The 24,051-nt window shown below is 45.8% G+C and overlaps 2 protein-coding genes across 4 annotated transcripts; one reads left to right on the top strand and one right to left on the bottom strand.

Moving 5' to 3' along the window:
* Window positions 1-123: 123 nt before the first annotated feature.
* On the top strand, window positions 124-10,928 carry LOC120027980 (BCLAF1 and THRAP3 family member 3-like). Of its 3 annotated transcripts, none has more exons than XR_005473363.1 (11): window positions 124-303; window positions 888-937; window positions 1,083-1,802; window positions 2,238-3,200; window positions 7,536-7,705; window positions 7,846-7,954; window positions 8,074-8,140; window positions 8,232-8,365; window positions 9,246-9,359; window positions 9,472-9,586; window positions 10,599-10,928. XR_005473363.1 is itself a non-coding variant. In XM_038973077.1 (11 exons), exons 2-11 carry the CDS (start codon window positions 897-899, stop codon window positions 10,610-10,612), a joined length of 2,430 nt encoding a protein of 809 aa, XP_038829005.1. In that variant the 5' UTR covers window positions 124-303; window positions 888-896; the 3' UTR covers window positions 10,613-10,928. The 3 variants fall into 3 exon arrangements, 2 of the variants coding, with proteins under 2 accessions (XP_038829005.1, XP_038829004.1); XM_038973077.1 differs by having other exon boundaries at window positions 9,246-9,342; XM_038973076.1 differs by having other exon boundaries at window positions 9,246-9,342; window positions 9,436-9,586.
* A 2,562-nt stretch (window positions 10,929-13,490) lies between these two features.
* LOC120027689 (lipase member H-like) lies at window positions 13,491-19,162 on the bottom strand. The gene is made up of 12 exons (XM_038972681.1): window positions 19,124-19,162; window positions 18,818-18,902; window positions 16,020-16,125; window positions 15,631-15,913; window positions 15,416-15,524; window positions 15,194-15,295; window positions 14,970-15,059; window positions 14,734-14,901; window positions 14,501-14,590; window positions 14,271-14,379; window positions 14,006-14,179; window positions 13,491-13,575 (listed from the first exon to the last, which is right to left on the bottom strand). Exons 1-12 carry the CDS (start codon window positions 19,160-19,162, stop codon window positions 13,491-13,493), a joined length of 1,440 nt encoding a protein of 479 aa, XP_038828609.1.
* Between the last annotated feature and the right edge of the window lie 4,889 nt (window positions 19,163-24,051).

The raw sequence follows: 24,051 nt of genomic DNA, 5'->3' as shown, positions 1-24,051 counted from the left end.
GAAATGTAGGCTAAATGGACAACGGAGTGAAGAGCAGAAATCTCAACTAGCAAGTCGCACAACACACGCCAGTGGGCTTCCTCTCAAAACGCCAAGCGGATGCTTCACATTTATACATCCGGTGAAATATCTGTCTCATTGTTCTATCTGCAGCTTAGCGATTTCGACGCATACATCGGTGCTCCGGTATCAAACGTAACATCGCTACGTATTACTTCTGCACTAGCTAGTCGTGTAATCGTGTGTGCGAGACTGGTGTTTTGGTGTTCGTATCTTCTAATTTCGACAGAAACGTGCAATTGGGTAAGTGCCATGCTAGCTTGCTACATTGCACTATTAGCTATGCTAGTTAGCTAGCTAGCTAGTTGGCTACAACGACAACATAGTCCCCAATGAACCATTCAGATGTTTAACTATGTGTGTTAGTCTTCAGTAAACCACTGCACTGTAAAACTGTATATTTTGAGCTGCTTTCATCGTCCCCAGTGGTTTTCTTCGTGGCAAGTTGGTTTTTAGCCTGGCATAGATAGCTAGCCTAACGTGGCTTTAGTCAAATCAAATGTTATTGGTCACATAACGTTACACATGGTTAGCAGATGTTAATGCGAGTGTAGCGAAATGCTTGTGTTAATGCGAGTGTTATGATGTTGTACATTTCAAGCCCTTTGTTGCCTGACCTAAGTTAAGCAACATGGGAAAGAAGGGGACGCTCATAACCGGAGTCTTGGTGGTATTATCCTGCTGTATCAACTGCCAAAATGTAAACAAATCTGATGTTGATGCATGTGGTATGGTGTCACGGCTAGGGAACGGTTTGTGGTGGTCATTTCACTATCTCAGTATGTTACTCATTCATACTCTTTCTCTTTGTCCACTGATTTCTCAAGGTGAAGAGAATGTCAAGGCCACGGTCACGATCACCCCACTATTCTCACAGGTGAATATCTTGCACACTGTTCATTTGACATGCTAGTCCAGTGTGTGGGTCAATACGTTTCCTTCACAATGTTGGCTCAACTCGGCACACTGTATGAAGGGTGCTTTACAATTAAAATTTATTATTATTTTTTATGTTATTACAGAGGCAGTCCACGGAGGCAGGATGCCCGGAGGTTCCCCTGGGACGACCCAGACTTCGACCCCCAGCAGGTTCTGGCTGACCTGGGCAGGCTGCCCTGGGAAGAGAACCGCAACCCTGGGGAGTCTCACGAGGACCAGTGGGTCCGCTTCATGGACGAGATCCACCCAGATGGCCACAGAAGACCTATGCCTAGAGGGAGCCTTCGGCCAAAGGGCCACAGAAGACCTATTTCCCCAGGTCTCCACAGGCCTGACCAACACCTCCCCCCAGAGGACTTCCACCATCACAGGACCCCACCGCCCCCCCACGAGCTGGGCTACGCCGAGTGCAGGAGGCTCTCCCCCCATGATGGAGGAGGTGGCAGAGGAAGAGTGAAAGAAGAATTCCAAAGATGTGAAGTAAAGCTGCCCCCCTCCCCACAGAGGCTACCCAGAGAGAGGCTGCCATCACTGGCCCCGCAGCACACTCACTACAGTCCTAGCCACCACCAGAGAGCGCCCTCTGCAGGTTGGAGGAGAGAAGAGAGGGACCAGAGCCAGGGGAGGTCCAGGGACCGCAGCCCCAGGGAGAGGGTTCAGGGCGGGGGGAAGTGGGAGAGGAGGGGTGAGGGTAGAGATTCTCCCGGTTCCTATAGAGACAGGAAGAGAGACCACATGCAAAGAGAGTGGAGCACCATCTCTGACCGGAACCGGAGGGAAACTGTTGAACCGGTGAATCCTGGGTAAATTTGAGCAGTGTTCCGCTGGAGTTTTCTGACCAAAAGCCTGAGAAGAAAATTGGAGAGGAAAACCCAGCTTCCTGTTTTTCTAAGTGCAAACTTCACCCTGCTAATATGTCCCTTCTGTAATAGTGTAACGAGATGGTAGTTGTAGATTTAATTGCATGGCTTAAAATGCATCACATGTTATTGTCTCTGTGATCCCTGAGAACCACTTAAGTGCATGAGTTGAAAACGTTACTATTATTACCCGCTGCAATCTAGAGGCTGTGCGAGCCTGTGATCTATTGGCCCTTAAACATTTATTATATGAATAAAATTTTCCTAAATAAATCAAAAGCTACATTACAAATAAATCTAACTATTAGCTGAAGTCAGCGTGATTGTATGTCATCTGTCAGTGCTGAACCATGTTACCTGCTCTTTATGTCGACACAGGTACGGGAGGGAGACAGAGTTTAGGGAGCGCCGCCCCTCGTTGGAGAGGCCCCGGGAAGGGTACGGAGGAGGGGGGCCACTGGGGCGTAGTGGCCCCCTAGGGGGCCACGATGGCCGAGGGCCTAGAACCCTCATCGTGGAGCATGAACATGGTATTATGAACAGCGGAGAGCCAGAACCGTACTACAACCACAGGGGCCGCTGCCCCGACCGCAACCGGAGCCACAGCCACGACCGATTCAGTCATCACAACCGGGTCGGAGCCTCTGAGGAGCGGTTCAGGAAGTCAGGCAGCAGGTCCAATACTAGAGAGGAGACCAGGGGCCGGCCTGCACATGAGGAGAGGAGGGGCCCTGTCCATGAGGAGAGGAGGGGGCCTATACATGAGTCCAAAAGGGGCCCTGTCCATGAAGATAGGAAGGGGCCTATACATGAGTCCAAAAGAAGCCCTAACCGTCAGGGGAGAGCCAGGCCTTTAGGCTTCCAGGATAGAGGTAGTCCCACGGATCCCAAGGCCAGAAACGGTGCATTCTGTGGGGCGAGGGAGGCCCCAGCCCGGGGTGGCAAGAGACAGGTGGGGCCCTCCAGGAACCAACCCCAGCCTCTCCTCCAGGGACAGCAGGGGTACCAACCCCGGGATGCCAACTCCCAGCACACCCCTCTGGAGCACCAGAGGTACCAACCCAGGGGAGATGACTGGGACATGGAGCCCAGAGAGGAGGAGCCCGGCTGGGCAGAAGAGAGCGACATGGAGCCCCGCTGGGAGCAGGACCGGGGACCAGGGCCGCGAGGAGGCCGGCCACCGGCACGGGGCAGGTTGGGACCCAGGAAACCTCAGCTTAGAGACCTCAACCCCAACTGGAACCAGCAACAGAACGACATGGCAATGCCTCGCATAGGCACCGGCAAGGAGGAGACACTCACCATCAAAGTGGACATGAAGCGCACCATGGGCCAGAACAGGTAAGGTTTTTCGGACAGCAACGTTTAGGGGTCAAGGGTGAAAAGTAATGCTTCTTTTTAGCGCTTGCTTTCGACTGCAGGAAGACATATAGTCAGAAGCCCTGAGAATATTGACAGCTAGAGGAGGAAAGATCTGTCAAGCTGATTTCTTGATTGTACAAAGCAAGGATTCTACAAGGCAAGTATTCTACTGTGATGGGATGCAATTTATATACCTACGTCAAACTAATCCTTCATGGTGTGGGGCATCACTCAGTGATAAATATGGAGAATTGCCAAAGCCTTCTTTCAGCAGAGTGGCCATTTTACATTATTCTCCGTCACATTCTCAAATGCGTTATATGAAGGTGGAATCAATTCTTGACAGCAACTCCGAGCATGCAGTTAAGAACAAATTCTGGATCTCCTAAAAAATGTGTTCCTTGCTCATTCAGAGGAGCAGAAAATGTCAGACCAGCTTCACAACAATAGAGAACAGAGATGGTACAGAAGAAGGCCAGCTTCTGAGTAGAAGGCTACCTATCAGCTGAATAACCTAATGGACTTGTAGTTCTACTTCTAACCCTCATCTGCTCAGGGCAGAGGTTATCCTCATCAGTTCTTCAGATATCTCCCTTTCATCCAATTCAACATGATTGGAAACTCACAAAGGGAGTGGTTGCAACTTCCCTAAGAGCAGCTCTGACAACCAAGAGACCAACCAGGTGACGTGTGAAGAGACACCAGCTGTGTGTTTGCAAAGATTTACTGTCATCAGACCCATCTCATCCTACACAAGTGAAATTATATTAACATGCACAAGGGAATTATACAGAGCAAGGAGCCTGCATGGTGTAACGTGCTGAAGGACCTCTGGGAGATTAAGACTGGATGAAGAGGAGTGGAGAAGACCTTTCTGCTACTCTACAGATTACTGGACAAAATGGAAAAGTCTTGCTGCTAACCAAACTGCGCTAACTGCAGAAGCGTCTCCCTGGTATAGGGAAGGATTGCCCATATACATATTGTGTTGGTGAGCCTGATAAGATGTCAGTCACTGACCCACTGCATGGCCGGATCAGTGTCTTGGTCTGGGGCTGACTGAAGAGCATTTGGGCGGGGAAAGTGCCCTGAACTTCAGGAACATCCATTTGGAACCACCATGTTTGTTTTCAATGCCTTGAGAAACACTTGGAATGATCAGGTCTTTTTTTTAACCTTTTATTTAACTAGGCAAGTCTGTTAAAAACAAATTCTTATTTTGCAATGACGGCCTACCCCGGCCAAACCCTCCCCAACCCGAACGACGCTGAGGAAATTGTGCTACGCACTATTTGACTTCTGACCATGGCCAGTTGTGATAGTCTGGGATCGAACCTGGGTCTGTAGTGACGCCTCTAACACTGAGATGCAGTGCCTCAGACCGCTGTGCCACTCGGGAACTCTTGATCAGCTAATCAGAGAAAGGCCCTTGTGAAACGACTTATTTCAGAGCACAGTGTTTTAGTGCTACTCACTGCGATAAGCAATTCCCCTTCTCATGCTCTGCAAGATGATACACCAAAACACCAGCTCTAGTCAAGACAGTCAAATAGTTTCAACTTTTGTCTTTCATTCAGATCAATGTTTAAAGGTAAGTCAACATGTTCTTTCCATCATTGACTGTGTATAGTATCCTGCAGACTCATAGTGGATCTTTATACTTTATCTGTTAAAGCGGCAGGTTTTTTTTCTAGGACAATTTTCATTCTTTATCCAAAGTGGTTCATGCGAGATGGACTCGTTCCCACTGTGAAGCTTTCCAAAGACTTTAAGCGACCTCAAGCGTGGTATTGCTCACCCGCATCAACCATGATGCTCTTGAGTGTCAAAGCCTAAAGGAGTTTGAGAAATGGTTATCTTACTAATAGATTGGGACTCGATGTAACCACTGCATTACAAAACCTTTAATTCTGAGGCCAAAATTGATCCAAAATTCCCTTAACGTTTACGCCACAGATCCTCGGATGCCTGGCCTCTGATCTACGTGGCTTTTTTGACCACAGTGTGTTTCAACCTGATCTCCTTTCAACAGAACTGTTCCCTCAAAGAAATTGAAAGCACAGCACTGAGTTGATCTCACCTCCTGAAGGACAACCCAAAGTAACGATGTTGCCCTTAAAGCAACCGAACGCTACAGGTTCATACTACAACTCGCTTTGAGCTCTACCAGACCAGAGTTCACCCCTTGATGCATGACTACAAGTAAAGACTGGATGCTACAGCTTAACTCATAGGGAGGTGAACAGACAAGGGAGAATCCAAGTCATTGGATAGAGAAGCACAGTCATTAAACACTTCAAGAGTAATCCACCTTCTACATGAAATGAAGGCTTGGGTGACCAACTAGTAGACACAAGCAAGAGTGGAGAAGAGCAGAAGGCAATGTGAAGGTCTGGAGATGATCAGGATGATGTCCAGTCAGAAAAGCAGTGCTTGATGAATGTCTGCCGATAACCACCACGATGAAGAGTGAAAACGACTTTGGGACTTTTAACACGTGAAAATAAAGCTTTTGGTGTTACTCTTAGAAGCTATTCCACTAACTGTATCACCACTATTGACACTGGTACTCGTGGACTTCTCATGCAGTAAGAATCATCAAGCTCTAAGAATGTCTCTTCTCCAAGAGGCTCTCAGAACCATGACTATTGATGAACTGTCATCCATTTCGTACCAGGGAAACGGAGCTCTGTCAAAGTACTATGACAGTGAGGGGAAACCCAACCCAGTGAGGACTAAGGTATTCCTGACAGAGAAACTGGACTCCGCCTAGTGAAATGGCCCCAGAATTAACACTTGGAAAGAAATAACTAAAACCAATGGTTCAAACCTCAAACACAGCCAATGCATCAGTCAATAGTATAGTGTGGATGAATCCTTATGAAAACAGAGTATTGCTCTCAAAAACCCCTTAGTAATAAGGTCTCCTATACTGATGGGATCTGCCCTTCGCAGTCTACACTACATACTCAAGATGCAACCTGTTCACAGTGATAATGACTCCTTTTAAGAGACCACACTGTCCACATTGGACCAATCATAGACAATAACCACACTGTCCACTTTGGACCATACAAGGACGAGCCATACTGTTCAATGTAGACCAAGGACAAGAACCACAATGCTGACCTTTTACCACAGCAAGTGGATCACTAACATCCAGAAGTTTATTGACGAGAAATGCAGAGAGTGGAAAAAAAATGGAAGAAGCATGAACTTTCACCTTTGACCCATGCCAGTGTCCTTTACATGACCTCCCACTGGCACAGGAAGTGGTAAGGGATGTAGTCGAGGTTAAATGCTGTTCACTCCCCTTTAAAAAAAAATTGCAGGGCGATTTACAAACCTTTTACGCCACATACGCTTTTAGCATTAGCATTTACGTTTCCACTCGTTATGTCAACTGACATTCAGCGTTTCACTAATCCATCCCTGGAGACGAGAAATGTCTCTCTTCCTGTTGCGTTTCAAACTCCTACAGGCCTTATTTGGATTTACAAATAATTCAAACCAACAGCTCTTGTAGATGGTGTACTTAATCAGCCATTTTTCCTAAAGCTTTACAATGTAAAGGTAAGTATAGTGTGTTTTACAGATACTTTGGTCAAGGTAAGGTTGTAGCATAATATTGTACTGAACATTATATTTACGTAAGAGATCCAGCAGAAAACCACTTAACTCCCTACAGCAAATTTAATTAAAAACAAATGATTGCTGTCCCAAACTACAGTTGTTACTTAAATCACACCCTCAGTACACGCTCCAGTAACCAGCTACAGCAGTACACGCTCCAGTAACCAGCTACAGCAGTACACGCTCCAGTAACCAGCTACAGCAGTACACGTTCCATTTAACCAGCTACAGCAGTACACGCTCCATTTAACCAGCTACAGCAGTACACGCTCCATTTAACCAGCTACAGCAGTACACGCTCCATTTAACCAGCTACAGCAGTACACGCTCCATTTAACCAGCTACAGCAGTACACGCTCCATTTAACCAGCTACAGCAGTACACGCTCCATTTAACCAGCTACAGCAGTACACGCTCCATTTAACCAGCTACAGCAGTACACGCTCCATTTAACCAGCTACAGCAGTACACGCTCCATTTAACCAGCTACAGCAGTACACGCTCCATTTAACCAGCTACAGCAGTACACGCTCCATTTAACCAGCTACAGCAGTACTATTATTAATTAGCCTTGATTGTCCAACACAGTTAAACCCTGGTATTCAGGCCTTATCCAAGAGGGTAAAGGGACTACTGCTTTTTTCCCTCCTCCATTGCTCATCTCTCTCATCTACCCTACAGCCAACTGTGCTACTCTTCAGACCGCCAGCTGTCGTTGGATCTGGTCAACGTGGGCCGCCAGCGCCTCGACTTCCTACCCATGCTAGAGCATTCTGGGACGTACCGCGAGTCCACAATGCACTCTGGGACTTTTGCCCAGGAGATCATCACCCTGGTGCACCAGGTCAAAGGTTAGGATGCGAAATGCAGAAATCCTACACACAACACAAAGATGCGCGTGCACACAGTCACTTGTACACGCATGCACAGCCCATAGACGCTCCTTCACACACATTTAGACAGAAATATAAAGATATTTATCTCTCTCCAGAGCATTACTTTAGGGGTGATAGTGTAATGCTGACCGAGCGTTTCTGTGGCGCCCAAGATGGAGGTCTGCCTGAGGAGGAGCAGGAGGAAGAGAGGCCTACTCTGAACAGGTACACCCACACACACACGCCTGGGTACCACAGTGATGACTCTAAGAGCCATGGCTTTTGTTTAAGCCTTCAATGTGCTGTTTATAAACTAGCTATATTTTATTCCTTCTCTCCTCTAGGCGGTTCAACATGAGTCTGTCAGAGCCAGACATGGAACCTCTCTTCTCCAAAGTTGGCCGCATGCAGGTACAATGCATGTTTTTAAATGGTGAATGATTGATATGTCGATGGATGGATTGATTGATTGATGTATTAATTTGTGTGTGTGTGAGATCAGAAGCAGCAGCAGGCGGTGAGTGACCCAGGAGACCTGAGACATGACCTGGAGAGGAGGAGACAGGAGAGGCTGGAGGGGGTGAAGGTCACCATCCCTGGAGGCAGGCTCTCACAGCGCCCCCTGGTTGCTGGGAGGTACTACTACACACTAAAACACAGTGAAGCATGATGGGGTTTGTTGTCCTCCACAATGAAATCGGGGAGCGGACAGTGGATCTGTCTTTTAACCTTAGTACGCTCGTACATTCGTCACACAATATTTTTCAGACGGCACTCTTGTGATTTTGACAACTTGAGTGAATGATGTGTCTTGCCATAGATCTGACATTTACAAAATTACACTGACTGGCCAGATGGTGGCACTATAACAAGCGATTGAAAATGCAAACTTTGAAAGGTCACGCCCCTCACCTCGTTTGACCTAAAGCCATACAATTCGGTACATAGGTCCCAGGTTTGCCATGATGAATTTTCCGCCATTTTGAATTTTGTGAAAAACACTTAAAATGCTACTCTGACACCGAATGAACGATCTGCATGAAACTAAACATCTATGGACAAATATTTTCCAGACTAGTACCTAAAACAACATGGCCGCTGTTGACCAATAAACATTCACATGGGCGTGGTCTGGCACCTAAATGCATATAAATCAGTCACACAGGTTGCAAACACTGTCAAGACTCAACAAATGCAAGAACATTAATGTCGACCACACGGTGGTGCTAAAACGGGCAGATGTTTTGTTACTATCAGTATATTCTAGTTTGAATTGTCACTAATTGGCCGGGGGGGCTGCATCATTCGTGGGGAACGGCATGTCTACGGTTGCCTTGTTTGAATACGAAAATGATTCCTTCCTCCCTTTCTTGGAGTTATCACTGATCTATGGATCCTTGTGTTCACCCAATCTTGTCAGATCAGTGATTACCTCAAGAAGTAGAGGAAGGGTGCGTTTTTACACTTCACGGTCTTATCCTTCACGGTCTCATCATTCTCATACTCTCTGTCACAGTGACCATCATGAGGAGTATGGTAGTGAGGAAGAGGAGGGCTTCTCTTCAGGCTGGCCAGGCCTACCACAGAGAGGAGGGAGGTGGCCTGGAGAGATGGTGAGAACTGTGTGCATGTATGTGTTCACATTTAGTAGGGGTGTAGGTGGAACAGTGGAAACGATCTGTATCTTTCTCTGAAATATCTCTCAGGCTTCTAACTTCTCTCGCTCTCACTCTCGGGTTCAGAGGAGAGGAGGCATAGTTAGACAAAACATGGGTGGCCAGCGGAGGAACAACCGGTCTCCTAATCTCCCTGGCAACCATCCGGGACCAATGAGACAACAGAACCGCGATATTAACGGTCAGTAAGCACCCCAAAACATAAATATATATAGTGAGTTCAAAACAAGGACACAGAAGTTTTTTCTTTTTTCCCCCCCTTTTTTGGATCAGCTTAATATTGCAGAAAGATTGATGTTAGCAACAATGTAATTGTCTGCATCATTTCCAATCCCCCATATCCTTTTTTGGTATATATATACATACATACATACATACATACATACATACATACATACACGTACATATGCATACATACATATATATATATATATATATATACATACTTTTTAAAAGAAAATACCTTTATTATTCCCCGCAAACCCTACCACCCTTCCCCCAATTGGAGTTAACTAATAAACAATAACACTTAGGCTTCTACCTTCAGTTTATACATCTGACACACATTTTACAGACAATCTATTTTACAATAGTTATATTTTGTTTGTTTTTAGTCCTTCCTCTATTTCTGATGTCCATCCAGTTTGATTTCTATTTGTAAGTGCTATTTCTCAAAATTTCTGAACTTATATACATTTTACAGACCCTGTATGTTTTACATTGGTTATCTTGTTATTAGTCCCACCCTTCAGCTCCATTCAAACCCTCCCATCTATCTCTTAACACCATCCATTTTGGATTTCTATTTGCCATATATTTTTCAACTGTGATGTTTCACAAAAGTACTCAAAAGGACACAGAAGTTAGACTGTTGTAACACACAGGCCGGTTCCGAGAAGCAGAACTTCCCAACCATGTTAAGTGACCTCAATCGATCACTGATTGGTTGATTGATTGACTATGTAATTCCTACGACAGGGTCTTGACTCTGTTTATCTTCCTGTCTTGTTACAATGTTAGTTAGTCTGTCCATCTGGTTCCTAGATCTCATTCATTTCAATGTCTGATCCTGAGCCAATCAAATCCTCCCGTTTAGCCAATCATCTTGTCCACTAATGGGACCATTACAACCATAGCAGACCTGCTGTTTTTAACTTAACACCTATATTCATTTCTCTTTCTCGCTCTCTCAGGTGCCAACTGGTGAATGGACTCTTGGATGGAGCAAGGGGTTATGTGAGGTTAGCTGTTAAGCTCAGAGGAGTGACCAGGCCAACTGTATATACTAAAGTATGTGGACACCCCTTCAAATGAGTAGATTTGGCTATTTCAGCCACACGTGTAGCTGACGGGTGTATAAAATTGAGCACACAGCCATGCAATCTCCATAGACAAACATAGGTAGTAGAATGACCTTATTGAGGAGCTCAGTGACTTTCAATATAGCACCGTCATAGAATGACACCTTTTCCAACAAGTCAGATTGTCAAATTTCTGCCCTGCTAGAGCTGCCCCGGTCAAGTAAGTGCTGTTATTATGAAGTGAAAACGTCTTGGCTCAGCCGTGAAGTGGTAGGCCACACAAGCTCACAGAACCGTCTGTCCTCAGTTGTAGCACTCAATACAGAGTTCCAAACTGCCTCTGGAAGCAACATCAGCACGAGAACTGTTTGTCTGGAGCTTCATGAAATGGGTTTCCGTGGTCAAGCAGCTGCACACAAGCCTAAGATCACCATGCGCAATGCCAAGCGTCGGCTGGAGTGGTGTAAAGCTCTCCGCCATTGGACTCTGGAGCAGTGGAAACGCGTTCTCTGGAGTGATGAATCATGCTTCATCATCTGGCAGCCCTACGGACGAATCTGGGTTTGGAGGATACCAGGAGAACCCTACCTGGCCAAATGTAAACTTTGGAAGAGGAATAATGGTCTGGGGCTGTTTTTCATGGTTCGGGCTAGGCGCCTTAGTTCCAGTGAAGGGAAATATTAACACTACAGTATACAATTACATTTTAGATGATTCTGTGCTTTTTGGGGAAGGCCCTTCCCTATTTCAGCATGACAATGCCCCCGTGCATAAAGCGAGGTCCATACAGAAATGGTTTGTCGAGATCGGTGTGGAAGAACTTGACTGGCCTGCACAGAGCCCTGACCTCAACCCCATCGAACACCTTTGGGATGAATTAGAACACCGAATGCGAGCCAGGCCTAATCGCCCAACATCAGTGCCCAACCTCACTCATGCTCTTGTGGCTGAATGGAAGCAAGTCCCCACAGCAACATCAAGTGGAAAGCCTTCCCAGAGGAGTGGAGGCTGTTATAGCAACAAAGGGAGGACCAACTCCATATTAATGCCCATGATTTTGGAATGAGATGTTCGATGAGCAGGTGTCCACATACCTTTGGTCATGTAGTGTATATTATAACACACGTAGACAGCCTGACCTTAGTACCGGCATCTCTTATTTTCTGCTGCTTGATTACCTGGTAGCGGCACCTTTTCCATTATCTGACCAACACCTGTACTGACACTGGCCAACAGAACATGTAAAGTCTCCTGACAAAGTAGTGTTGTGGGGAAGTGATGTCATAATGCAGGGGGGAGGACCCTGAGCCAGAAGGGGAACATCCTGTTAGTGAGGAGCTACCTAATTCATTCATTGGTCCTTTCATTCATGAAGTATATTCTGAGTAAGTGAACACTGCTTTTTGTTGGCTGTATGCATTGCTTACTGAAGGAAAAAAATATCAAATAATAGATTACTTCAAATACCATGTTGGCAAGCGTGTTAGTGTAAGGTAGTAAAAGTCCCTCTTGAGCGTAGTAGTAAAAATGCATCTTACATGAGTACAGACAATTTGGTCATTACCTGTATTAATACTCAGTATTCCCCACAGCTCTCACCTGTACACCTGTGTGTGAGCGCTTAAGGTCAGGTACAGAGGTGATCCTTGCTGATATTTAACAGGTGCCTACTTCCACCTAGGCCAAACTTTTAGGTAAACTGGGCCGGCCAGGACTGACAGAGGTAGTTACGGATAGGCCAGACTGCTATTCTATGGTCAGTGGAGACTGACCGGTGGATTAATGCCCCGCTGGACTAACCAGAACTGACTGGGGAAGAGGATGCCCAGCTGTACAGGTGGATATCAAGTTGGGATAGTGCTTAGCAGAAACACAGGCAGGCCTTAACCCCACAAGAGCAAGCAGAGGTGATATGGGATCTGGCAGAGAATCCAGTCAGACGATCACAGTGAAACGCACACAGCATTTATTTCAAATGTAGTTAGAAATACAAAGTCCATAAAAAATGTATTTACACCACAGTACCATAGATTTTTTTACACAATAAAAACAACTTGACTTTTTAATCAATTTCCATTATTTCAAGTCTTTCTTTTCAACTGCTCAGTTATGTCAGAGTTGCAATACAAATGGACAAGATACTGACTCCCACACAAACCAGGAGCTACACTGAAGTTATAAGAGCTTATGACTGGCTATAGTAGGTTATGAATGCCCTCTGTCTGCATTAAAATACAGAAATGTCATAGCAACACGACCATCTTTCGTAAGGCAGAGAGCGAGAGCAGTCCAAAAAATCCCATGATAAGATGAATCCCACTGAGCAGCATCATTATTAATGACTTCAATAATGTCTGTATGGTCCACCAGTGTTCTGTTGTCCTCCAAAGAACAATCGGAAGGCCCTCTAATCACCTGTAATCACTGGAGAGCAGTCAGAAACATGGCGATGGCTCCACCTAGTCTTCACCTTCTATGACATGTGTCAAACTTGTTCCACAGAGGGCCGAGTGTCTGCGGGTATTCACTGATTTTTCACAAGGATTCCTCTCACCTGGTTGTCTAGTTTTCCCCCTTTCAATTAAGACCTAAACAGCAGACACTAGGCCCTCCATGGAATGAGTTTGACACCCCTGGTATGCCAAAGCCTGTGATCCCACAGCTTGGCTAGACAAGACGGGCAGTGTGAGGGTGAACGCGGTCAACTTTCTGCCCCTTTTGGTTCTGCGTGTGTGACTGGGGAGGCCCTGTGTGTATGTGAGGGGAGCGGTCTCCAGTGATGGCTCAGAGGCGAGGGTCGCAGGGCAGCGGGCGGAACGCCACCTCAATATTCTCCTCCATGATGATGTCATAGCGACACATCAGCGGGCTGGAGGGATGAGAGAAAGGTATAGTTGGAGAGAGAGGCTGCGGGAGGGAGGATGACTGGGGAGAGAGGCGGGAGGGAGGGAGGATGACTGGGGAGAGAGGCGGGAGGGAGGGAGGATGACTGGGGAGAGAGGCGGGAGGGAGGGAGGATGACTGGGGAGAGAGGCGGGAGGGAGGATGACTGGGGAGGGAGGGAGGATGACTGGGGAGAGAGGAGGGAGGGAGGATGACTGGGGAGAGAGGATGACTGGGGAGAGAGGCGGGAGGGAGGGAGGATGACTGGGGAGAGAGGCGGGAGGGAGGATGACTGGGGAGAGAGGCGGGAGGGAGGGAGGATGACTGGGGGTGAGAGGCGGGAAGGAGGATGATGCGGGAGGAAGACTGGGAGAGAGGAGGAAGGGAAAAGTGTGTGTGTGTGGGGGGTCTCTCACCTGTCGGGTTGCTCCAGGTGGGTGAGGCGGATGTGGAGTAGTCGGATTTTGTAGCGAGGGCCTATCATATTGCCGCTTGCGATGCGGAGGGATATCTTCTGGACGGGCTGCACGTCCTCATCAAACTGGACCAACAGACGGGTGGAGGTGTACTGCTCAAACTTGAACCGCTTACTGTGGAGGAGAAGAATGGAGAGGGTAAGTGGGATAGAGAGTTAGAGGTCTTACTGTCATAAATGTGTATCTGTGTGTGTGTGAGACTTACCGGTCTATGCGTGCCTCACTGAAGTTCCTGCCACTGTGTAGTCTGAGGATGACGACTCCCCAGCGCAGGTACTGGTTCCATGTCACCATGTCCACCCTGTAGCTGGTCTCTACACACACACACAGGACACACACTGTGTTATACACACACAATTCATATTTGAGAAATCACTGCTATAGAAGCATTATGTATGTTAATCACTGATTGATAGTAAGGGGTGAGGGACTTACTTTGATATGGCAACGTGGCAGTGGTGGTGAAATAGGCCTTGGTCTGACCCAATCGCAACAGAGTATCCCTCCACCTGCTGATGTCGTAACCTGGGGGGTAACCATGGATACATCATTCAGGACGGTTGGTATGGCAATCAAACTACTTGATAGATGATTTGATGACAAACAAATTTTCCCATGTTTACAGATTGAGTGAGATTCTGGGTTAAGTTGGAAGGCTGTCCTCTCACCTAGCATGGGACAGGGGGCGGGCTTAAAGGCTTCACACTGCAGACACCGCCCATCCAGAAAGTCGCTGAAGGAGGAGCAAGGGTAGGCTGTGAGGCTGCAGGTCCGGTTGAGAGCACACAGGTACAGGAACACAGAGCGCTGGTGGTCACACACGAAATACGACTTTCCTACGAACGAGAGAAGCTGTGAGTTATTACATGAGTTATTGTGTGTGGTGTGTGTGTGTTAGTCTCACCTGAGAAGATGGTCTTGGGGCAGCCTGGCTGATCAGATCCTCCATTGGCATAGTAGTCAATATGGCCATGTTGACCTCTGAGACCAAACGCTACGTGAAAAAATAGGAAGATCCCAAAGTTACAGATAATACAGGACAACATGAAATTACACTTTTTTTATCACAAAAACACATCTAGAGAATCCCTCGCCCCCCACACAAACACACAGCATGTCAGTACTTGCAGTTCATGTCAGTGTGTAGTACGTCTACAAACATGGCGTCTGAAGGGTCTAGTCTCTCCTCAGCAGTCGCTCCAGTGAACATGGGCCCTGCTGGGTCCAGACCTGGACAACAATGAATCAATTAATAGATTCATTAATGCATCAATTAATTAAACCTTTCATGAATAAATTAAGTAATCAATCAGTCAAATAGTAGCTTTTCAGTCACAAACAATCGCTCACCTGTAATGCGGCCAATCTTGCCCTTCAGGTTTGCTCCTACAAACCCAGCTAGGTGAGCTCCTAGACTCACCCCGATCAGGTGGATTGAACTCAGAGGCGCTCCCTCCTCCTAAACACACACAGTGAACAATTAGCAACATTGACACAAGACTCATAGAACAACTGATTAAAGAGTCACAGAAAACGAGCAATATCCCCCCCACACACACACACACCTGCATGCTGAGTATGAAGCCGGTGAGGTTGTTGGCAGCCTGTCGGGTGTTGGCCACAGCAGTGAAGTAGTTAAGGTTAGCAGCTCCTCTGTTCCAGTCCACCACCAGGATGTTCATGTCCTCCTGCTCAGACAGCAGCTGGACGATGTGATCCACCCAGACCGGAGGGGCTCCTGTGGGCCGGTACCCGTGGATGACGAAGGCCGTGGGCAGGGAGAAGTTGAAGAGTGGCTGGTAGGACAGGTGGTGGTGGTTCACCTCTCTGCCGCAGCGCAGGTTAGACCTCGTGGAAGGAGGGGAATACTTTATGTAGAACATTTGTTATTTTTACTTTTTAACTGAACCGCAGACACACACACACATTCATGTTCACACACACTCTAACCTACTTGGTGTAGAGCAGCAGCTTAACATTCAGGGTGGTCCCAAGGAAGCACTCATGGAAGTCCAGGTCTGTAAAGTCATCACACAGTTCACCTACACCATTCTTCTGGCCTGGGGAGAGAAGGGGAGGATGTGTACATGTGCTCATTGATACCCTGCTAGGTCAGCATCAGGTCATTCTCTGATCTTACTGTGAACCCCAACACATTCTTCTTTCCTTATGCATTTAAACATGAGCAGACAGCTGGTGAATGGAGACAGAGTGAATACCAAAGATTTGCATTTATAAAGATAGATAAGCACTGGCCTAACTCTGACCTCTTTACATTGCTATTCACCCCTACCATTCTATCTCACTTTCTCCCCCTCCCCTAGCCACTGTTCTTTGTCACAGGTGAAAGGTTAACGGTGCCGGTCTGAACCTTGCTCTGGAAAATTATCCTCTGTGGTTTGTTTTGCTTTGTGATACTGTAGTGTCCCTCCTTGACTGCAGCCAGGCTTTGACTGTATGGCGCTAGGGGCTTTAGCCTTTTACCATGTAGCATTAACCACAAGACTGCACCATGAGTTTTACCATGTAGCATTGAGTGTCATGATTCGGTAGCATTAGCATGTTAATGTTCAAACCACATCAGTTATTAGTGTTAGCATGTAGGCTAGCTCCCAGTGTCATGCTAGCGGCTTTAGCGGTGATCCATGCTCTCTAATTAGCAGCTTGTCCTCTGCGGTTACTCTCAATTGGATCAAGGTGCTATAAAAAAGCAGCTCATCCTGTCACAGCTTTCTATCTTCCTCTGTGGCCCCAATCCCCTTTCTCAACAATCTTCCTGTCCTCAATTCATGACCCGTGACCTCACACAAGTACACACTTACACCCATGCACACACACTGCACACTCTAATTTCTCCACTCAGGGATAGTTGGGGAAGAGAAGGCACATACATGGCAGTTATTTGAGTCTGTTCTGGAGGGAGTGTAGAAAGACGTCTGAAACCTGGAGTCTGCTAACACAGTGGTTCTCAAAACTCCTCAGGGACCCCCGTCGTTTTAACAAATTTGTTGTAGCTCTGAACTAATTCCAAATGTGGCCAATGTGCTCAATGCAGTTTCACGTAGAAATGTGACTCATTTAACCACCCCCGCACAGGACTAAGATTTAAGATCAAAGGGCTGATTACCTGCATGTCCACCAATGATGTTAACATGTAGAAATGTCCCTGTGGTCTGTCTTACATAGGGAAAAGCCGTAGAAGCATTACGACGCGGATCAGTGAACACCGCAGCAATATACGGACAGGTGAGACAAAAAACCCTGTTGCTGTTCATTTTGTACAAGCTGGAAATCCTGTTAGTTCTCTGAGATACATTGAAATAGAAATGGTCAACATGTCATGGAGGGGAGGAAGACGGAGAGGAAACTTCTTCAAAGGGAATCTTTCTGGATCCACAGTCTCTTCTTGGCCTTAAAGAGGAATTTGACTTAAAACCATTTTTATAGTTCCAAAATGTCCAAATGATTTGTGTACTTTTTCACCCAAATTGAATATTCTGTGTGTATATATATAATATTACTGTAAATATTGATCACATTCCTTGTGTATGGTCATATATTTTGATGAATGTTGATATTGTGCACTTATGTTATATATTTGTACCTCCTGTTTCAGGAAGTGTCACTGAGTGCTGCCCATATATATAGGACCTTCCACTTGGGATATGGATGCCTGATGAAGACCTACGTGTCAAAACATTCTTATAAGAAAATCACCTGGGAACATGAGCAGCAGTGTGCTACGTTTAATATATATATCTTTTTTGCTTTTTCAGCTCTGGTTCACCTATTCAAGGGCTTGATGATTAGTTGACAAGTTGAATCAGGTGTGCTAACTCTGGAATAGATGAAATACATGGAACAGCTGGAAGTCCCGGGGGAGAGGTTGGAGAAACACTGTGCTAACAGATGCGAGACAGAAAACAACACTTTTCTCTCTCTGTAAACTGTGTCCTGGGTTAAGGGTGATAGGGTCAGAACAGGCAGACCTCACACAACTAGCTCAACACCCACACACACACTTTGATCACGGAAATATGAGTCTTACCTTTGCAGAGCATGAGGGAGCCCACCAAACCGAGGAGTTGCCAGAGTAACATCCTTACAACCAAGAGAAAGAGGGAAAGAAGGAGGGAGATACTAGAGGGAGGTCTGTCTGAGAGAGGAAAGAATGGGAGCTCTTAGTAATACAGAGAGCGGGAGGGAGGGAGGGAGGGAGGGAGGGAGGGAGGGAGGGAAGAGCTAACTGACCATGACCAGAGCAGAGAGAGAGATGTTGAGGTGACTAGGTGTGTTGGGATCTGGGTTAACCAATAAAACTCTTGAGTAGAGCAACACGCTCACTGCCAACAAAACACACTGCCAACAACACCCCACTCACTACACATCTCACTGTACACAGAGGAGAAGGATCGATGGAAGGAGAGAGACAAAGTAGATCAGTATATAATAGTCTTTCTAGCCGTATTTCTTTATTCCTACTTGATCCTATACTTTTTTGTCTTTGGTAATATTTAGTGCTAATAAAGCATTATTGACTTGTACTGCAAGAGGGGAAAGAGAAGGCTCAAGACACAACACTTACTATTATTATCCTCTGTTTCCAATGAGTCACCATGTACCTCCTAATCAGTCTTTCTCCATCTCTCCTTCCTTGCCTCTCCTTTATGCTCTATTCTCTATTCTCTCCATCCCTCTCTCATACTATCTGCCTCTATGTACTCAATACCATCAATCCCAACTATCCCATACATGTGAGGACCTGGGTGTCGCTGGCCAGGCCAGCCCAGGCAGGAGTGCTCTCTGTGGGGCAGCTGTGTTCTGACAGGAGCATCTCCTGATGGAGTTCCACATGAGCAGGGTTATTAATAGCATCAGAGCTGTGGTAACACTAACCAGCCCTGCCTATACCCACTATTTACTGACTACAGCATTAAATGTACAGTATGGGCTTTAAATACATATAATTTAAAGGCAGAGTACAGGGCAGAGGCATCAAAAGCAACAAATCAGAAGCTGTCCAACCCTACTGGGGTGTGTGCCCATTTCCCTGGTTACCTCTGAGAATCTTTCATAATGGTCCAGGCTGCAGGGCATGTATACTTACACATTTGTAATGTATACTTACAATAAATATGCATATGTCCCATTGCTGCCTGGTTCAAAGTTTCCCATCTAGTTGAACTTCAATTGTGTAGGCTAATACCAGTTGAGATGGTTAAGTTTAGGGGCCAATGCAGTGGCCTTCTGTTCATTCTGTAGACTTTGGGGGGGGGGCGATGATCTGGACCATGGACTGGGTAAGGGGTTGGTCTATGGAGTCTTAGACCACCAAGTTTAGGGCAGGGTCAGCCAGCATTCCTCCTGAAGAGCTACTCTCCAGAGGACCTTGATTCTCCAGGTGAGGAGCCAGGTTCAGATCATTCTCCAAGTGGGGAGCCAGGCCCAGATCATTCTCCAAGTGGAGAGCTAGGACCAGATCATTCTCCAGGTGAGGAGCTAGGACCAGATCATTCTCCAGGCGAGGAGCTAGGTCCAGATCATTCTCCAGGCGGGGAGCCAGGTCCTGATCATTCTCCAGGCGAGGAGCCAGGTCCTGATCATTTTCCAGGCGGGGAGCCAGGTCCTGATCATTCTCCAGGTGAGGAGCCAGGTCCTGATCATTCTCCAGGTGAGGAGCCAGATCCTGATCATTCTCCAGGTGAGGAACCAGGTCCTGATCATTCTCCAGGTGAGAAACCAGGTCCTGATCATTCTCCAGGTGAGGAGCCAGGTCCTGATCATTCTCCAGGTGAGGAGCCAGGTCCTGATCATTCTCCAGGTGAGGAGCCAGGTCCTGATCATTCTCCAGGTGAGGAGCTAGGTCCTGATCATTCTCCAGGTGAGGAGCCAGGTCCTGATCATTCTCCAGGTGAAGAGCCAGGCTGAGGCCACTACCAGGTCATTCTGTTCCCCCTCTGGATTAAGATCTTAACCCTGAAGCCACGCCCTCCTCTGTCATCTGGCTATGACTGGATAAAACTGTAGACAGAGAGATTGTAGGCAACTGTGTGTGTCAATTCAAATACATTTGTCACATGCTTCGTAAACAGAAGCTGTAGACTAACATTGAAATGCTTACTTACCATAAACTGGCTAAGTGGTTGGTCTATGGGCCTACCGGCCTTCCTCCTAGCTCTTACCATCTGGTCAGCCCTGGTCAGAGACACGGATACACACACACAGTTCAGAGAGAGTTATCTAGCAGGTCATAGCGAGGCTAACCTGTAACCTCAGTGGATGTTCTATGGTTAGTTAGTCAGTGATTAGTCTCATTAGATGATTAGGTAATCAGAGATTTAACCTCTAAGAATATTAACCCCTCTGGGGAACTGGAGCATGAGATAACCACTCAAACAAACTGTGTGTTTGTGTGTTGTAGTTCACCCTATAACATCACCCACCCCTTTTGTAGGCCGTGATTCCATTTCCATTTATTTTGGGGGAACTCAGTTGGGGTCTCAACTTGCTGTTGAGAGTTAGAACAGTGCAATACACAAGGTGACATTTTTTATTTGGTTTTGCATCAGCAGCTTTTCTCTTGTTTTGTCAGTCACTGACAGTAACTCAATTAGCCCATGTCAGCTAAATATTTTTAGATTAGTAAATTAGTACAGTGGCTAGCTATCTAAACTTGTAGTAATCATGGTCAAACTACCGACCGGGTGGCCCCCATTGATTTTGTTAGTCACTCTCACTCGGATATCGTTTTAAAAACTACAAACATTTCTCTCCACCCTATGGCAAAATTCGTAGAGTTGCAGGAAATTAGTTATAAAATTAGGACCCCCAAAAGACCCAGCTCTGACTGCATGTGTGGATGTGGGTACGCAGACCTGCGAGCCACTGCAGCCCATCATGATGAGTTCTGATTTTTGGTGGCCCCCACCTCCATCAAAGTTGCCCATCTCTGCACTACATAATAACATGATATGTAAGGATTGTCGGACCAAAGTGCAGCGTTGTATGGGTTCAACATATTTATTTAGTGAACCGGCACAAAGAAACAATAAAGCACAAACGAAACGTGACGCTAATGGTGTGCTCACAGGCAACTAACCAAAAACAAGATCCCACAAAAACCTAGTGGGAAAAGGCTGCCTAAATATGATCCCCAATCAGAGACAACGATAAACAGCTGCCTCTGATTGGGAACCATACCAGGCCAACATAGACGTACAATAACCTAGATAACCTACCCTAGTCACAACCCGATCTAACCAACATAGAGAATAAAAGGCTCTCTATGGTCAGGGTGTGACAGCCACGGCACAACCCAAGGGGGGAAGCCAACCCAGACAGGAAGACCACGTCAGTGACTCAACCCACTCAAGTGACGCACCCCTCCGAGGGACGGTATGGAAGAGCACCAGTAAGCCAGTGACTCAGCCCCTGTAATAGGGTTAGAGGCAGAGAATCCCAGTGGAGAGAGGGGAACCGGCCAGGCAGAGACAGCAATGGCGGTTCGTTGCTCCAGTGCCTTTCCGTTCACCTTCACACTCATGGGCCAGACTACACTCAATCATAGGACCTACTGAAGAGATGAGTCTTTGTGTTAAATTATTGTCATTGTTATGAAATGTTGAATGTGAGTGTGTGTTTAATCAATATTTAATCAGTTATATTCCAATGAATTTGTTTAAAAAAAGTATAAATATGACAAATATTTGAAAACCATTGCTCTTGAATTTCATTTTAAAGACTGCTGGAATTTAAAATCTTGCATTATTCAAGTGATAATGAGTTTAGTTTAACTGTACATAGTGGAGTGTAAGGAAAAGGTAACAGAAGAAAGATAATTCATGTGCACGTGAGGTAAAAAAAAAAAACATGCCCCGGTAGCTGGGCAAAATGCTCCTTTCCTAAAAAATAAATGTAATTAAATAACTACCAAATAACTACCATCATCCACCTAAAGCAATATTCTACAAACGTAGCTTTTTTGTGTCAGCAATTACGGGGCATGTTCTCTAGCAAGCAAGCGGTAAATTGCCGCATGCCGCTTAGACCGCCCATTGTGACTCGCTTGTGGGCGTGCTGGCAGCATATGACAGCATATAGCAGCACTTTCGATTGTGCATCAAGAATTCATAATAGCAAGTTTGTATGAAGGTCTGGTTATTAAATGGGTAAATATTTCAATAGTAATATCCTCTAAAACACTCTGGTGACAAACACATTTTGCTGCCCTGTTTCCAATTGTCCACATGGCTGGGAGAACCTATTCAAGTATATAAATACATTTCGAAAATTTAAAAAAAGTATGTATTAGCTAACTAGCTACAGTGTAGGCTAACTCAAATGAGCTAGATAGTTGGCTAGATATCTATCTAGCCAACTTTACATACTGTATAGATAGCTGGCTAAGTGAATTAAATATCACCAGCTACCTAACTTCATATTAGCTAGCTATCTTGATGTATTTATCACTGTAAAAAACAAACTCCAAATGCATTTGTAGGTAGCTAGCTAACAGCCATGGAGGAGGGTGAAAGGATAATGTTAACAGCCCCAACTGCAAAAGTGAGAGAGTAGGCTATTCTGGATAGGGCAGGTACTTTTGTGTAGTTCCAGGCCCTAGAAGTGAGGATGGAGATAATAGTAACATAATATTCAGTGCAGTGTAATTTGAATATAAGGAAGTCTGTTTCTTGTGAGGTGTTCTGTCCTCAGATAAAGAGAGCTATGAAAGCCTGTCTACAGATGAAGAGGTCCCAATGAAGAGCAGTGGTTCTCAGTCCTGGTCCTGGGACTCAAAGGGGTGCACGTTTTTGCCTTAGTACTGCACAGCTGATTCAAATGATCAACTCATCATCAAGCTTCAAGTGGTATTTATATATGTATTCATTTGTGATCCTTGATCTGGTCTTGTTATTGTCACATGCTACACATGCACATGTATGTGCACATGCATCTATCAATCCAATGTTATCATGATTTGTTATAAGGGATATTATAATTTAGTAATCCTCAATTACCTGGTGATGTAAAAGTCTAATAATTACATTATCTTCCATATTCCTACAGATACCTTGTCTACAGGTATCTGATTCTTTCAAACAGATTGCCTACAGTTACCGTATAGGGCACTGCAAGGTTGGGTGACCAGGGCCATCTGGGATTGCCTCCTGGAGGAATTCAGGCTAGTAAAGGGTAACTATGTCCTGCATAACTTCATGAGGATGGACACGAGGACCAGGAGGGGATCTGCAGCTCTGCTGGATGTTTCAAGGATGGGGTCCAACAATGTAACAAGTGAGGCAATCCGTGTGCGGGAGATCTTCACCTCCTAATTCTTGGAAGAGGGTGCTGTTCCCTGGCAACACCATAGACTACACTATCCACAACCAAAGGCTCTTTTAAAACTTGTTAGGGTCTAGTTTCCTGAATTTCCGCCTGACTGACGTGCCCAAAGTAAACTGCCTGTTACTCAGGCCCAGGTGCCAGGATAAGCATATAATTGGTAACATTGGATATAAAACACTCTGAAGTTTATAAAACTGTTAAAATAATGTCTGAGACTATAACAGAATTGATATGGCAGGCAAAAATCTGACCAGAATTTTTTTTTCAGCGCCCAGGCTCTTATTATGGAAACCTATTGCTTCTATATATCTGTCACCCAAATTGCAATTCCTTTGGCTTCCACTAGATTTTGGACTCCTTTGTCTGCATGTTGAATGGTGGATTACTGAAATCAATGGCGCCAACTAAACAGAATTTTTGGGATATAAAGAAGGATTTTATCGAACAAAACGACCATTCATGTTGTAGCTGGGACCCTTGGGATTGCAAACAGAGGAAGATCTTCAAAGGTAAGTGATTTATTTAATCGCTATTTGTGATGCCTGTGCTGGTTGAAAAATATATTGATTGGGGCGCTGTCCTCAGATAATCGCATGGTATGCTTTCGCTGTAAAGCCTTTTTGAAATCTGACAACGCAGTT

This window comes from Salvelinus namaycush, chromosome 33 (genome assembly GCF_016432855.1).
Source record: "Salvelinus namaycush isolate Seneca chromosome 33, SaNama_1.0, whole genome shotgun sequence".
Lineage (NCBI taxonomy): Eukaryota > Metazoa > Chordata > Actinopteri > Salmoniformes > Salmonidae > Salvelinus > Salvelinus namaycush.
This window is presented reverse-complemented; position numbering and strand designations above follow the sequence as displayed.